The sequence below is a fragment of the Leucopleurus acutus genome, assembly GCF_964270905.1.
Source record: "Leucopleurus acutus genome assembly, chromosome: 20".
Classification (NCBI taxonomy): Eukaryota; Metazoa; Chordata; class Mammalia; order Artiodactyla; family Delphinidae; genus Leucopleurus; species Leucopleurus acutus.
Genome location: NC_139162.1, coordinates 7,060,893 through 7,073,426, shown reverse-complemented (window position 1 = coordinate 7,073,426; position 12,534 = coordinate 7,060,893). Strand labels below are relative to the sequence as shown.

At 49.8% G+C, this 12,534-nt stretch overlaps 2 protein-coding genes across 3 annotated transcripts in view; one reads left to right on the top strand and one right to left on the bottom strand.

The window, feature by feature from the left end:
* Positions 1-12,534, top strand: part of CMIP (c-Maf inducing protein) — a 237,515-nt gene that overhangs the window by 79,336 nt on the left and 145,645 nt on the right. The window lies entirely within an intron of this gene.
* Positions 811-1,344, bottom strand: LOC309976748 (large ribosomal subunit protein eL21-like). The gene has a single exon (XM_082862510.1). It carries the CDS (start codon positions 1,324-1,326, stop codon positions 844-846), a length of 483 nt encoding a protein of 160 aa, XP_082718636.1. The 5' UTR covers positions 1,327-1,344; the 3' UTR covers positions 811-843.

Below are 12,534 nucleotides of genomic sequence, written 5' to 3'. Positions count from 1 at the left end.
CTGTGAGGTGGTCAGTCACAAGTGTGGTTGTTGAACCTCTCATCCCCTCTGCTTAGAACCAAGACGTCCCCCTGCCCCATCCTGCACTTGTGTCCAGGGGGATGAGGACGAGCTCTGGGAAACAATGAGGGGAAAAGAGGAGGGAGGGTGAGTGTAATTAGGGATGGGGCTGCCTGGGACGCTGTGTTGAGAGGCTTCTGGGGCTTGATTTAAGCCCAGCAGGAAAAAGGGCTGAAATCCAGATATTTCCATGTGGGGAAGAGGGGCGGCGGTGTCTCTTAGAAACACAGGAATCCACAGAGACACACAATAAAACTGGGCTAAAAAGCCACTTCACAAAGGGGAGCAGCTAGACCATGAAGCCTAGATAACAGTTATTTATTGTCATTTAGTTTTTTTTTTTTTTTTTTTTGGGGGGGCTTTAAACCATGTATATTTAAATAGCAGGCTTCAAAGGTAAGTTCTTGATCCTCAAAACACAGCTACTTAATTTATGATGCAATTATGAGCATCAACTTTTCCTGAGCTTAATTATAACAGATAACTTTCATTCATTTTAAATCCTTCGTTCATAGGAATTGAGACTATTTTCAAACTAGTACAAATATTTTATAAGTAATATCTAGCAGTTTATTAATCAATGGAGTATACTGCACAACAAACTACTTCACATCTTTCAGGAATAAAACCCACTAAATTTGAAAAGTAAAAAGATGTCACCCACTGAATTCGGACACAATTAAAATGTGCTTTAAATATTTGTTTGGGGAAGGGGGTCACACACTTCTACTCAATTAAGAGAAACATGTACACAGTCCAGGTCTTTTATTTTCTTTACACCCATCATGCCATGAATTCATAGAGAATGGGCTCCAACAGTTCAGGCTCCTTTCCATTGGTTCTCACGAAGTGTGCTTCTCTGGGTGGAGCAGGCTGGCGCTTCAGTTGAACCCAAGTACCTTTCTCTTTGGCTTCCTTCTTTTTCTGATCATTTTCCTTCACCCGTTTCAGGAAGCTATCCCGGCTCTTAGAGTGCTTAATATGCTCGATACGCACATTAATTCTCTTGGCAAGAATCTTGCCCTTAACTTGTTTGTTTACAATGATGCCAACAGCATGCTGGGTAACATTGTAGACTCTCCCAGTTTTGCCATGGTAACATTTGTGGGGCATTCCTTTTTGAACAGTGCCCATTCCCTTGATATCTACAATATCGCCTTTCTTGTAGATTCGCATGTATGTGGCCAAAGGAACAACTCCATGTTTTCTAAAAGGCCTAGAGAACATGTAGCGGGTGCCCCTTCTCTTTCCCTTTGTGTTGGTCATTTTGGCGAATTACTGGAAGATGGCGGTTCCGGCCGAAAAGTTGTCATTTAGTTTTATGATTAGGAAATACGAATCTAAAATATTCAAAGTGTAGAAAAATAGAAAAAGAAAAGCATCAGGATTTCTGCTGCTCAGAACAATAATTGCTGTTGTCCGTGGCTCCTTTTCCTACTCTTTGTCTAAATCCCTGCGTGTTTCAACATATTTTTCCAAATATATAAAAATGTGCATCCTGTGTTCTCTTTTAACAGCTATTGCTATTTATTCATTTTTTCCATGCCTCAAGGCAAGCGTTTTGAAACATAGAAGCCCCAGGGTGCAACTTGGTGCCTTTCGCACAAGTCACTAACTCTGGGGCTTTATAGATTCATCTTTAGGATTAGAACATTCCCTTATAGTTCATCTCTTTTTTCTTTTTCTAATTGTGGTAAAAGACACACCATGTAAAATTTATCATCTTAACCGTTTTTAAGTATACAGTTCCGTGGTGCTAAGTATATTCACGTTGCTGTGCAGCTGATCTCCAAAACTTTATCATTCATCTTAAATGAAGTCCTGGAGCTGACCTCAGGATGGGCACCTAGTTCACGACCTTCAGGCGAGGTGGATAGAATTTAGGGCAGGAAGGGAAAGGAGAAGCAGCACGGGCAGAGACCTCTGCAGTAGGTCTATTATCTCCCCAGTAACTCCCATTTTACAGATGATGAAGCTGAGGCCCAGATTGTCCTTCATTGCTTTTTTTTTTTTTTTAGTAAATGTTATTTAAATATATATCCAGATATATGCACAGATACTGTACCGCTCAGTGAATTTTTGCCAACTAAACACATCTGTGTAACCAGCACTCAAATCAAGAAGCAGGCCAGCCCTCCCCGTGTCCTCAACCCCAGGGGTAACTGCTCTCCTGACCTTCATTAGCATCCAGCAGTCTTGTCCGTCCCCGAGCTTCACACCGGTACATTCAGCGTGTACAGTCTTGTCTGGCAACTTTTGTATATGTGATGTTTGTGTGACTTATACAAGCAGCTTGTTGGAGACCGCGGAGCCAGTCGGAGGCAGACCTGGGATGCAGACTCGGGTCTGCCCCATCTGCTCCACCGTCCTGCCTTTCAGGGGGCACGTGAGAGTGACAGTTAGCCTGGGGTGCGGGGGGATCCTGAGAAATAAAGTTGGATAGAAGTGGCCAGCTCGGGAGTTTCGTGCATGTTCAGTGGAGGAATTAGACATGGGTGTTCCAGGAACAGTGTATGTTGATTAGCGAAGTGACCTGTGTTGTTCTCTGTGACAGTGAGACCCTGGGGTGGTGAGAGATGCCTGGCGGGAGCACAGGGCAAAGGTCAACCAAAGGAGTGACTGAGGATTCCCAGAGAAGCGTAGGGTGAGTGTGGGAATTGGGTGTGTCAGGGAGAAGAGACCAGGTGTTCTGGATCGAACAGTAACAGTAATAACTTTTTAAAAACTGGTTATTTTATTCAGAGTGGTTGCTTTTTAATGATGCTGTCTTAATTTCCTCTTGAACCTGTTTCATCTATAATCATCCAACATTGATATTTATTTTGTTCATTTAATTTGAAAGTCTTCTTAAAGCTATTGCCAATATTTTACTGCTGCTGAGGATAATTCAGCCGAGGCGCTACCATGAAAGTATCATAGAAAACATGATCGATGCGTTATACCTGCGATCTGGTGTAATAAACACGGTACTATAAACTGTTTGAGTCAATTAAGAAGTAAGCCTCCTAGAACGTGAATAGCAGTGATACTTGACACTTGCCAGGGGACACTATTAAATAAGCACGTTACGCATTTCATTGCATCCCTGCCACAACCCTGTGAGGCAGGTACCACCGCTGTGCCCATTTTCAGATGAGAAAACTGAGGCTTGGCAGGTGAGATGACTTTCCCTAGATCAGGTGTCTGGAAGGAGGAGGGGGAGGACCGGGACCGTTTGGTTCTCAGAACTTCACTCCTAACCCCCCCACGCTCTGAGACCTGCCCACAGAACTCACGGAGTCAGCATTGGGCCCTCCGGCTTCCGGGAACCTGAGCGGGGTAAACACTGAGAGAAGGCTCCCTATCTGACTGCGAGGGGTTGTTGGGACCCGGTGGAAACACGGTCGAAACCAGTTTCATCATCACTAGTGAACGTGTGGTGGGTTAGCTGGAGTTTTTTCAGAGGATTTGCTTGAGGCTGGCATGTATCTCCGTATTCTTACTTCACAAACTGAGTAAGCTGATAACTGCAATTTAAAAAGAGCCTGGTTTGGGGAGGAAGTTGATTTCATTACCATTTTATAAGATTTTCTTGGTCTGGTCTTGATCCTGTGGATTTCTCTTGGTTGCAGTAATTTCGGGGTGGTGATCTATCCCCTGCCATTTAAGCCGATTCCCCTGAAACTCAGTGCTCGCAAAGGAACGTGTTAGCATAGCCTCATGCCAAGGAAACAGAAAAAGGCGGAAATAGCGTGTGACACCTCCATTCTAAGACCGTGGGATGATCTTGGATGGTGATTCGATTATCCGAATTTTTTTTCACAGGCAAGTTGATTCCTTCTAAGATCATTAGTTTTATCCATATCCAGTGGAAATTGCGTTCATTTTAAATTAAAATAAAAGAAATGGTGTCCATCTCTTTTTGGAAATCTTAATCTATCAAAGCTTATATAATCAGTCTGTTTACCAGTTCATCATGGGTCAGAACAACAGTATTTATATTCATACACATAGGAAATTCAATTAGATAATGGAGAGGAAGAGCACACACTGAAGGGACGTGATTGCCCTGCATTCAGGCAGCCTAGATTCTCCGGTTCATCCGAATGTCATATTAGCTGGGGAGATCCCTTTTGTGACGCAGAACCTTGCAGCAAAACAGTTGGATGTAGCCGCCTGGGAGGAAGAAATGCTTGCAGCAGGGATCTTCCAAGCAGGCGTCTCAATTGCACAGAAAACCATTTTGGGAATGTTTCCATAAGCCCAGCAGTGTGAGGGTCTGTGCAGCACGGTGAGAGGGTTTTTAACAAGGCACCCTTGATCATGATGGGTGGGGACAGCTGCAGAGGGTCTAGCTGTTCTAGGGGGCCTGACACGCACATTGGTGAGGCCCGCGGTGCTGGAAGAAAATGAGGGCCACGTTGGAAGCACAGGCTGCAAAACCAGTGTTTTTTCAGCTGGGCATGGATGGCACGTGCATGATGAAATGCCACCCTCCTGCTCAGGAATCCTGCTCAGGTTCCCCCAGTGTGTTTAGGAAACCTTCATAATTCTTGACCTGGGCCTCACGGCTACATATGATTCCGTCCAGACCCATCTCTGCCACCTCTTCACGCACTGTGGGGTTCACTTCCCTGGCCCCATCCAGGGAGTCCTTTGCTCAGCCAGGCCAGCCTTCTGATCATCTGGGTGCACGCTGTCCTCGTTGCAAAGGCCATCCTCTCTCCCACCTTCACTCCCTCCCTCCTGAGTCCCCACCGGTTCTCAGCTTCAGTGCCCTCTCCCCAGGGGTCCCTTCATGGGCCTCCCCCAACCGCCAGGATAGGCTAGGTCGTTCTCTTTAAGGGCTTTATAGCACGAACACAGTTCGCATGGAATAATTTGTCCGTTGGTGGTTTTGTGTCCTGTGTGCTGGGACACAGTCTCCAAGTTCACAGCCAGCCCCCGGGTCCGAGTGCCATGCCTCACATGAACGGGGGACCCACAGATCCCTGGGGGATGAATGATGGGCACAAACGTTTGCAGTGAATGAGGCTGAAAGTAGTCTAACTTGCAGAATAACTCAGCCACCTTGAAAGCTCCCTTTGAGCGCTACTTCTCGGTGAATTTGTCAGATGGTACAGCACATCCGGCTAAATGGAGGAGCAAATCAAGGGCCGAGAGCAGTCGGTCACTGCGGTGGCTTAACGCCAGCGCGGACCTTGTGTGTGGTGAGAACCCTCTAGTCCTGCCCGTTGAAGATCTCCAGCCCCTGAATGCCTCTGACCACGCCATTCACTTGCTCACCCCGGCTGAGAGGCAGACAGCTGTTTCTTTGAAGCCAGTAGAATGTTTCTTGTTTTGAGTGTTATTTTAATTTTTTTCTAAGCTGCATATGTATCCGACTGTAGGCTTATTTGTCTCATGTGCTGTACTCTTCTGTTAAATCCTGTTGATTAAAAAAGAAAAAAACTCAATTATATACTTTATCTATACATATTCTTGCAAAAAACGATGCCTTAGAGAAAAGTGTAAAGTTCCCCTTCCTTGACCACCAGTCCCCTTCCTACCCCACATCCCATCCTTCCAGTCTTTTTTTTCTGTAGATTTATATCTAAACAGGTAGTTCTATAGCAAGTCTATAAACATACAAGGAATCAGATTGCATGTACCTTTCTGCAGTTTGCCTTTTCTCTTACTAAGACTTTTTGGGGATGTGTGTTTTAGTTCACTAGAACCGCATGCATTATGCTAACTGGACTCACTCCTCTAACTGTAAATGGCTGAAGACTTATTTAAGAGATTGGCTGGGACGACGACCCCCTCCTCAATGGCTGAGGCACAGCTGACGGGATGCTCCAGGAAGCCCCTGTGCTTTTCTCCCGATGAGTCGTGCTGTGTGTTTCCAAGAGCCAGTGTGTTTGTTCCCAAACCTGATGATGCTGGTTATAGGTGTTACTGTAATCACACAATTTACTTGAAGATTACGTAAACTTATGAAATATGAGTGTGAAAAGAGAGTGGTTGTTTTTATGAAAACCAAATGGAATGCTTAAGAAAGTCTCAGTGAAACAATAGCTGTTGTGGGTGAGAGAACCGTCAAAGAGTGAGAAGAAGCCACAATAACCGGACAGACTTGTGAAGGTCTTTAAAGGAGCAGGAATTGCAAATTGTCAATTGCGGATTGCTTGGGGCTTCTGTGAGAAAGACTGGGGGGATTTCGGTAGGGGGGCATCTTCAAGGACAAGGCTTCGCTGCTGCCGCGAAAGGTGGAGAACAAATACCCGTTTTAGATATTCTCAGTAAAAATAAAATGTCTGTTTCATTTTGTGCTTCCCTCCTTTAATTGACTTATTTTGGGTTCATCTGATAGCTGTAGACCTTCCCCATTCTGTTCAGCTGCCGCATCAAATTCCACGAAATGGCCACTCCCCGACCCCGACCCCTGTCGATGGACGCGAAGGTCGTTTCTCACTTAAATGCAGTGCAGGAGCAGGCAGCCTTATCTGAGATCCCTATGCACCCATCGGTTGTGGGTAACTGCTGAGATACAGAATTGCCGGGTCTGGGCATTCTTCATTTTCATGGAGGTTGGCACTGGTTGATTTGGAAGTTGCAGACTTCTGGGCTGGGAGCTCTGTGAAGGAAGGAACAGTCTTTGAGCTGTGAGTGAGGGTTACGTTAGGGCACAGGTAGTAAATGTGCAGGTACTCAACCAGTGCTTAGTTCTGTTTGTTCAGCAAGTGTTTCTTGAGCCTCCCCTTGTATGCCAGGGGGTCATGTTAGGCACTGGGGGGAGGGAGATGCCCAGTATGGGGTCCTGGTCCTGAGAAGCAGGGGAAATTATTCAGTATTTGGAAGAACAGACTGCACAAGTGGAGTTTTCTGGGCCTTAGTCTAAAGGGTAGTATTCTCCATCTGTCTCAGTCAGCTCAGGCTGCCGTAGCAAAATACCATAGACTGGGGGGCCTACACAGCAGACATTTATTTCTCACAGCTCTGGTGGCTGGAAGTCTGAGATCAGGATGCCAGCATGGTCGATTCCTGGCAAGAGCCCTCTTCCTGGCTTGCAGACAGCCACCTTCTGCCTATGTCCTCACTAGGCTGAGAGAATGAGTTCTGGTTTCTTTCTCTTCTTGTAAGGACAACTAATCCCATCATGGGGGCCCCACCCTCATGACCTCATCAAACCTAATTATCTCCCAAAGGTCCTACCTCTCAATACCATTCACATTGGGGGTTAGAACTTCAACATAGGAGTTTCCGGGACAAACACATTAAGTCCATAACACCATCCCCGGCATGGAAGAGCAAAGAGGAGGAACGTTTTACAAAGGGCCAGAATATATAGGTTGGCTTGTGACTTGGCTCTTTGCGGGGGGGGGGTTGTGGATTTTCTGTCCTAGGCCTAGTGAGAGGTAAGTTCAGGGGCCCCTTCCAAAGAGTGTTCACCTGACCCCCACTGACTTGGAATCTGTGAGGTGGGAAGGGCAGAGGCATCATGGGACCTGTGTGTCACTCCTGGTTCTGTCTCTGACTTGCTGTGTGGCTTTGGAGAAGTTGCTTCACTGCTCTGGGCCTCAGTGTACCCATCTGATAGGTGCGCTGGGTCAGTTTTGGGGAATCTGAAGAAGTATAGTGCTGGGATGCCATAGAGTGGCACCCGCAGCCAGGCCTCATGGCCATCTTTCAACCCTCCCCGCCCCCAGTCACAGCCAAGGCCACATGACAGCCAGAGAGTCCTCTTTGTTGGCCCCAGGAGAACATTTGGAAACAATCACATCCACCCCCATTGATTGCTGCTTGTTGCTAAGACATCGTGTTGGCCAGCTGTCCCCACGTCAAAGTTCAGGGCCGCTCAGGACTCTGCCGCTGTCTTCCTGGGCCCCGCTAAGTGTGCGTGTGGCCCGGCCTCAGCCCAGCAGAACGAGAGGGCCGAACGTGCCGAGAGGGAGGTCAGGGTCGTGGGGTAAGAGCCTGACCCTTAGAGCCAGATGGCCGGGGTCACGTCCTGGCTTCTGCTCTGTGACCTTGGGCAAGTCACTTCGCTGCTCAGTTTCCCCATCAGGAGTCACGGCGGGGATGAAACCAGCTCCTGTCTTGGAGCAGCGCCTAGCTTCTGTATCAGGCCAACAGAGACGGCGTTGAATTCTCTGGGACAAAGGCAGATCCTTATTTGGTTCAGGCAGTCTCTCCTTCCGAGGAAATAACTGAGTTTGAATTCAGTTTTTAAAAACTGATTCCCTCCAATCCAGCCCCTGAAGTCCTTGCCATTTCAACTTCTGCTTTCTCTCGAAAGAGAAGGGTTTGCTGAGCTATTATGCTGGTATGAACCATATTGCAGGGGAAAAGGTTTATCCTACTGAGGAGAATGCAGCTATTTTAAGGAACTTGAACTCATCTTTATTTGCACCCACCTGCCGCAAGAAATCCGAAGGAGCCTCCTTGGGTTAACCATTCTCCTTGGAAAACAGTTCATCAGCTCAGGAGAAAGAGGAAAGAAGAGACCAAGTGTGGTCTCTCTTCACATGGTGGAGTCTCCCCCACCATCGTTCCATCCTTCATGGGGCCCCCATCACTGTACCTTCTGCACCGTGGCTCTGAGTTCGTGCAGACAGACCCACACTTCCCTTTTAAGTTGGAGCGAGGGAGGATTTTTTTTTTTTTTTAAATGAGGATCAGGCCGGAAAGTTGTGCAAGTGAAAAATACTGAATTTTTATTGTAAAGTCTCTGGTGCTACATGTGGTCGCCCTGACCTGCAAAGGCATCACGTTCAATTACCCATAAGAGCTCTCGTCCTCAATGGGTAAATGCGTGTGCACGTGCATATGTGCACGTGCGTGTGTGTATTTGTGCGTGTCTGTGTGCGTGGAGAGGGTATATGTGTGTGGAGTGTTGTGCGTCTGCTTGTGTGTGTGTGTGTGTGTGTGTAGGGGGCATGCTACCGGTCTCCGGAGTTGAGTAACTTTATGAGTGGTACTTAAAACCCTTCTGTCATCCACAGGACAAAGTTCAGCTCCTTATTTTCCTGGCAGAGAAGCCTGAATTTGGCCCAAACTCAATCTTTTCATTTTCATCTCCTGCCAGTTCCTTACCAAGCACCCTCTGCTCCAGCCACAAACAACCTTTTGCTATTGCCCAAAGAGCCCATGATCTTGTGCCCTTCTAGACCTTTGAAGATGCCAGGCCCACAGCCAGGGATCCCCTTTCGTTCCTCTTTCCGGGCCCAGCTCACATGGGTGTGAAACCTCCCAGGCCTGCCCAGATCGAGTCCTGCCTCCGCCGGATTCCTTAGCCTCTTTTATCCTCGCGAGACTCTCTTGTCACGTGCACTGTTGTGTTTGATTTATTGCGTCCGTCGTCCAGCAGGTGTCTGGCTACCTGAGAAGGGGTGCAGACTCTGACCCGTCTCCGTGTCGCCGGCACCAAGTGCATTGCCCGGCAGGGGTCCGAGCTCAGTGCTGGTCAGAACCGAGGAGCAGAAGCTTAGGTTCTGTAGTAAGATGCTGATGTGCTGCTGAAAGAGGCTGGCAGACACATCGGCATCAGTAGTAATATATGCGTACTGAGGGTGGCTTCTGTGCTGGGCCCCTGCGAAGCCCTCGGCCTCTGTGAATGCATTTAATCCATACCACTCCGTGGGGCAGGTTCTGGCATGATTCCCCATTTGCAGGTGGAAACATGGGGCCCAGAGAAGGGAAGCCACTAGCTCGAGGTCACACGGTTAGTGAGACACTCACCGTCAAGTAAGGCCGGTTACCACTTGACTGATCTGCTTTTGTTCTGGACACTAAACCTTCCTTGGCATCGTTATCCTTGTGATGATGGCTTTCGAGTTCTACCCGTCCAACTTCCTTGGGTATAGGAACCGCCCTGCCCACCCTTCCAGGTGTCGCAGGGTCTTTGCACAGGGTTTCCTCCTGCGGTTGCAAGTCTGGGTGTCAGCTGACCGAGAGAGCACAGCGTTCCTACCTGTCCTTGAGAGGATTCCTAAATTTGCTTCCAGCGGTGCTACCCCCGTCACTGGAGGCACACCTAGTGAACGCAGGGAGAATCCACCGTGACCTACATTGGAAGGAAGTGGGGCGGGCAGTGCGGGGGGAGAATAACAGTGTGGGAGAGCATCGCAGCCGACAGTCAGAGATGAAAGGCATTTGATTTATAACAGAATCTCACATTCATCCTCATTCTCATGAGTTAGAATTTTTCCTGAAAGTTCCTGGGGGGCCCCTGCCGCCTGTGCACAGAAGCAGGAAACAGCAGCCCCGGGGAAAGGAGGAGTCCTAATCCTTTCCTCTGAGCCTAGAGCAAACAGACTTGCTCTACTTGTCCCATGGCATCGAGGGAAAGGGAAGGGCACGAGAGAAAGGATGCTGGCTCATGGCAGCCGAATCTCACAGTTGACACCAGCACACAAGGGGCAGGCGGTCACTTTAGCGAGAAGGAAGAACTGGGCTGGAAATGCATTCAGAAACCAGCCCAGTGGGACTGCTTTCTTTCTCACCACAGTTTTCCTTCGGTGTTGTAAGGAAGGGAGAGGGGGACCGAGTTACAGCTCATCCCTTCAGTGAATATTTATTGAGGTCCCGGGAACCATATAAAACACTGGGGATGTAGTGCTGAGCAGGAACCCACTGTATCCTGCCCTCGGGGTGCCCTCAGCCCGCCGGAGACGACTGCCGTGCGACAATCATAATGTGGGGCGATAAAGTGGGATAATGAACATCACTCATTCATTCATTCACTGAACCAGCGGGTATCTGGCACTTACCACGCGCTAGGCATTGTTCTAGGCCTGCACTTCCTAGATAGTAACCACTAGCCACGTGTGGCTGTTTCCATGTAATTAAAATGAAACAAAATTAAATATTCAGTCCTTCAGGTGCACAAGCCCATTTCACATACCCCTTAGCCGCATGTGGGTACTGGCTCCCATACCGGACCGGGCAGAAATAGGCCGTTTCCATCACTGCAGGAAGTTGCATTGGGAATACAGTGCTGCTTGATACGCCGGGCCGTGAAGGGGGGCGCTCAGGAAGGCTCTGCCCTTGTGGTTGGCGGCTCTTGGTGTTGGATGAAGAGCAGCGTGCATTCCGTTAAGGCGCAGGGTGGTAGGTGCCGAGGCGTGGGTGCACTGAAGCGGCGCGGCCCAGCCGAGCCTGGCCTCCAGAGGCCGGGGGTGTTGCAGTGAAATCTGCGTCTCGTGAAGAGGGTATGGGGCAAGTGGGGAGGGGAACAGTGTGCCAGGAAGAGGGAGGAACGTGTATCAAGGCCTGGGCTCTAGAAAGAGGCTGGAGAGACGAAAGGAGTTCAGCGTGGCTAGTCATGGACCCCGTGCGTTTCTGTGGCTGTAAGTGCGGAGACGGACAAGCAGGAAGTGGAGGGAGACCAGGCCGTCCCGGCTCTTGCAGACCCTCCGGGAGGCGGGGAGAGAGTCCAGCTCGCAGGGCTGGGGCGGGCATCTTGCTCAGAGGGCCCCTCTTGAGCAAAAGCCCGGAAGGCAGGTGGGGGACGGGGAGAGGAGGAGGGGGAAGGAAGAGTCTGCTCCGAGCTGTCTGCAGGGTCCACACTCGGTGTTCGTCCCTTCGGCACCCCAGAAAACTGGTCCAGAAACGACCCCTCTTCCCTCTGCGGAGCTGCGGAAGGACGGAGCGCGCGGAGAGGCTGGCTTGCGATGCTGGGGCGGCGAGGGCGGCTTACCCCGGGCCTGTGCCACAGCTCCAGGTGCCGTGGGGGACAGGAATGCGGGTGGAGCCGGGCGGCCCATTCAGCTCTGCTCCTTTAGTCACCTGAGTGAGTCGCAGCCTCTCGGAGCCCCGCTTCCTCCTCTGCAGCCTGGTGACAATAATGTCACGCTGTAGGGCCACCGGGACCATTTTGAGACGATGATAGCAGCAGGCGTTTACTGAGGGCTTACCTTGAGCCAGGCGTTGTGTTGCACCCTTTGCACCAGGATCTCTCACTCTCGGCACTGGACACGTGGGGCCGGATCATCCTCTGTGCTTGGGACCGTCCTGGGCACGGGGGCACGTTTAGCAGCATCGCTGGCCTCCATCCACTAGGTGCCAGTAGCACCCGCCCCCAGTTGCGACAAACACAATGTCTCCAGACACTGCCAGATGCCCGTGACTGAGGACCCCTAACACACATTGTCCCGTGCATTCCCATAGCAACCCATTTGACAGACGTGGAACCAGCAGGCGTCAGAGCTGAGCTGTCAGCGCTGGGATTTGAACCCGGGCGTCTGTCCACTTGGGCCTGGGTGCTCGGGCCATTAACTCTGTTTTACTGTTGGCCTAGATGGCAAGGGCGTAGCCCAAGGCCAGGCATGTAGTAGGTGGTCAGTGAAAGGGCTCTTTTGATGACCGATCACTGGCTTATTCGGTCAGCCGAGCTGGAGCTGGAGCTTCAGGGCGGGGACGGTGGGCTCTCTGACCCCCAGCTGGTCCCTGAGTTGCGGGACCTGCAGTAGCACCAGGGGGAGCAGCCTTGAGGGATGAGGGAGCCGCCCGTTC

What these genes read in the sequence shown, in the direction of transcription:
- LOC309976748 (XM_082862510.1), bottom strand. Translation starts at nt 1,326, where the DNA reads ATGACCAACACAAAGGGAAAGAGAAGGGGCACCCGCTACATGTTCTCT.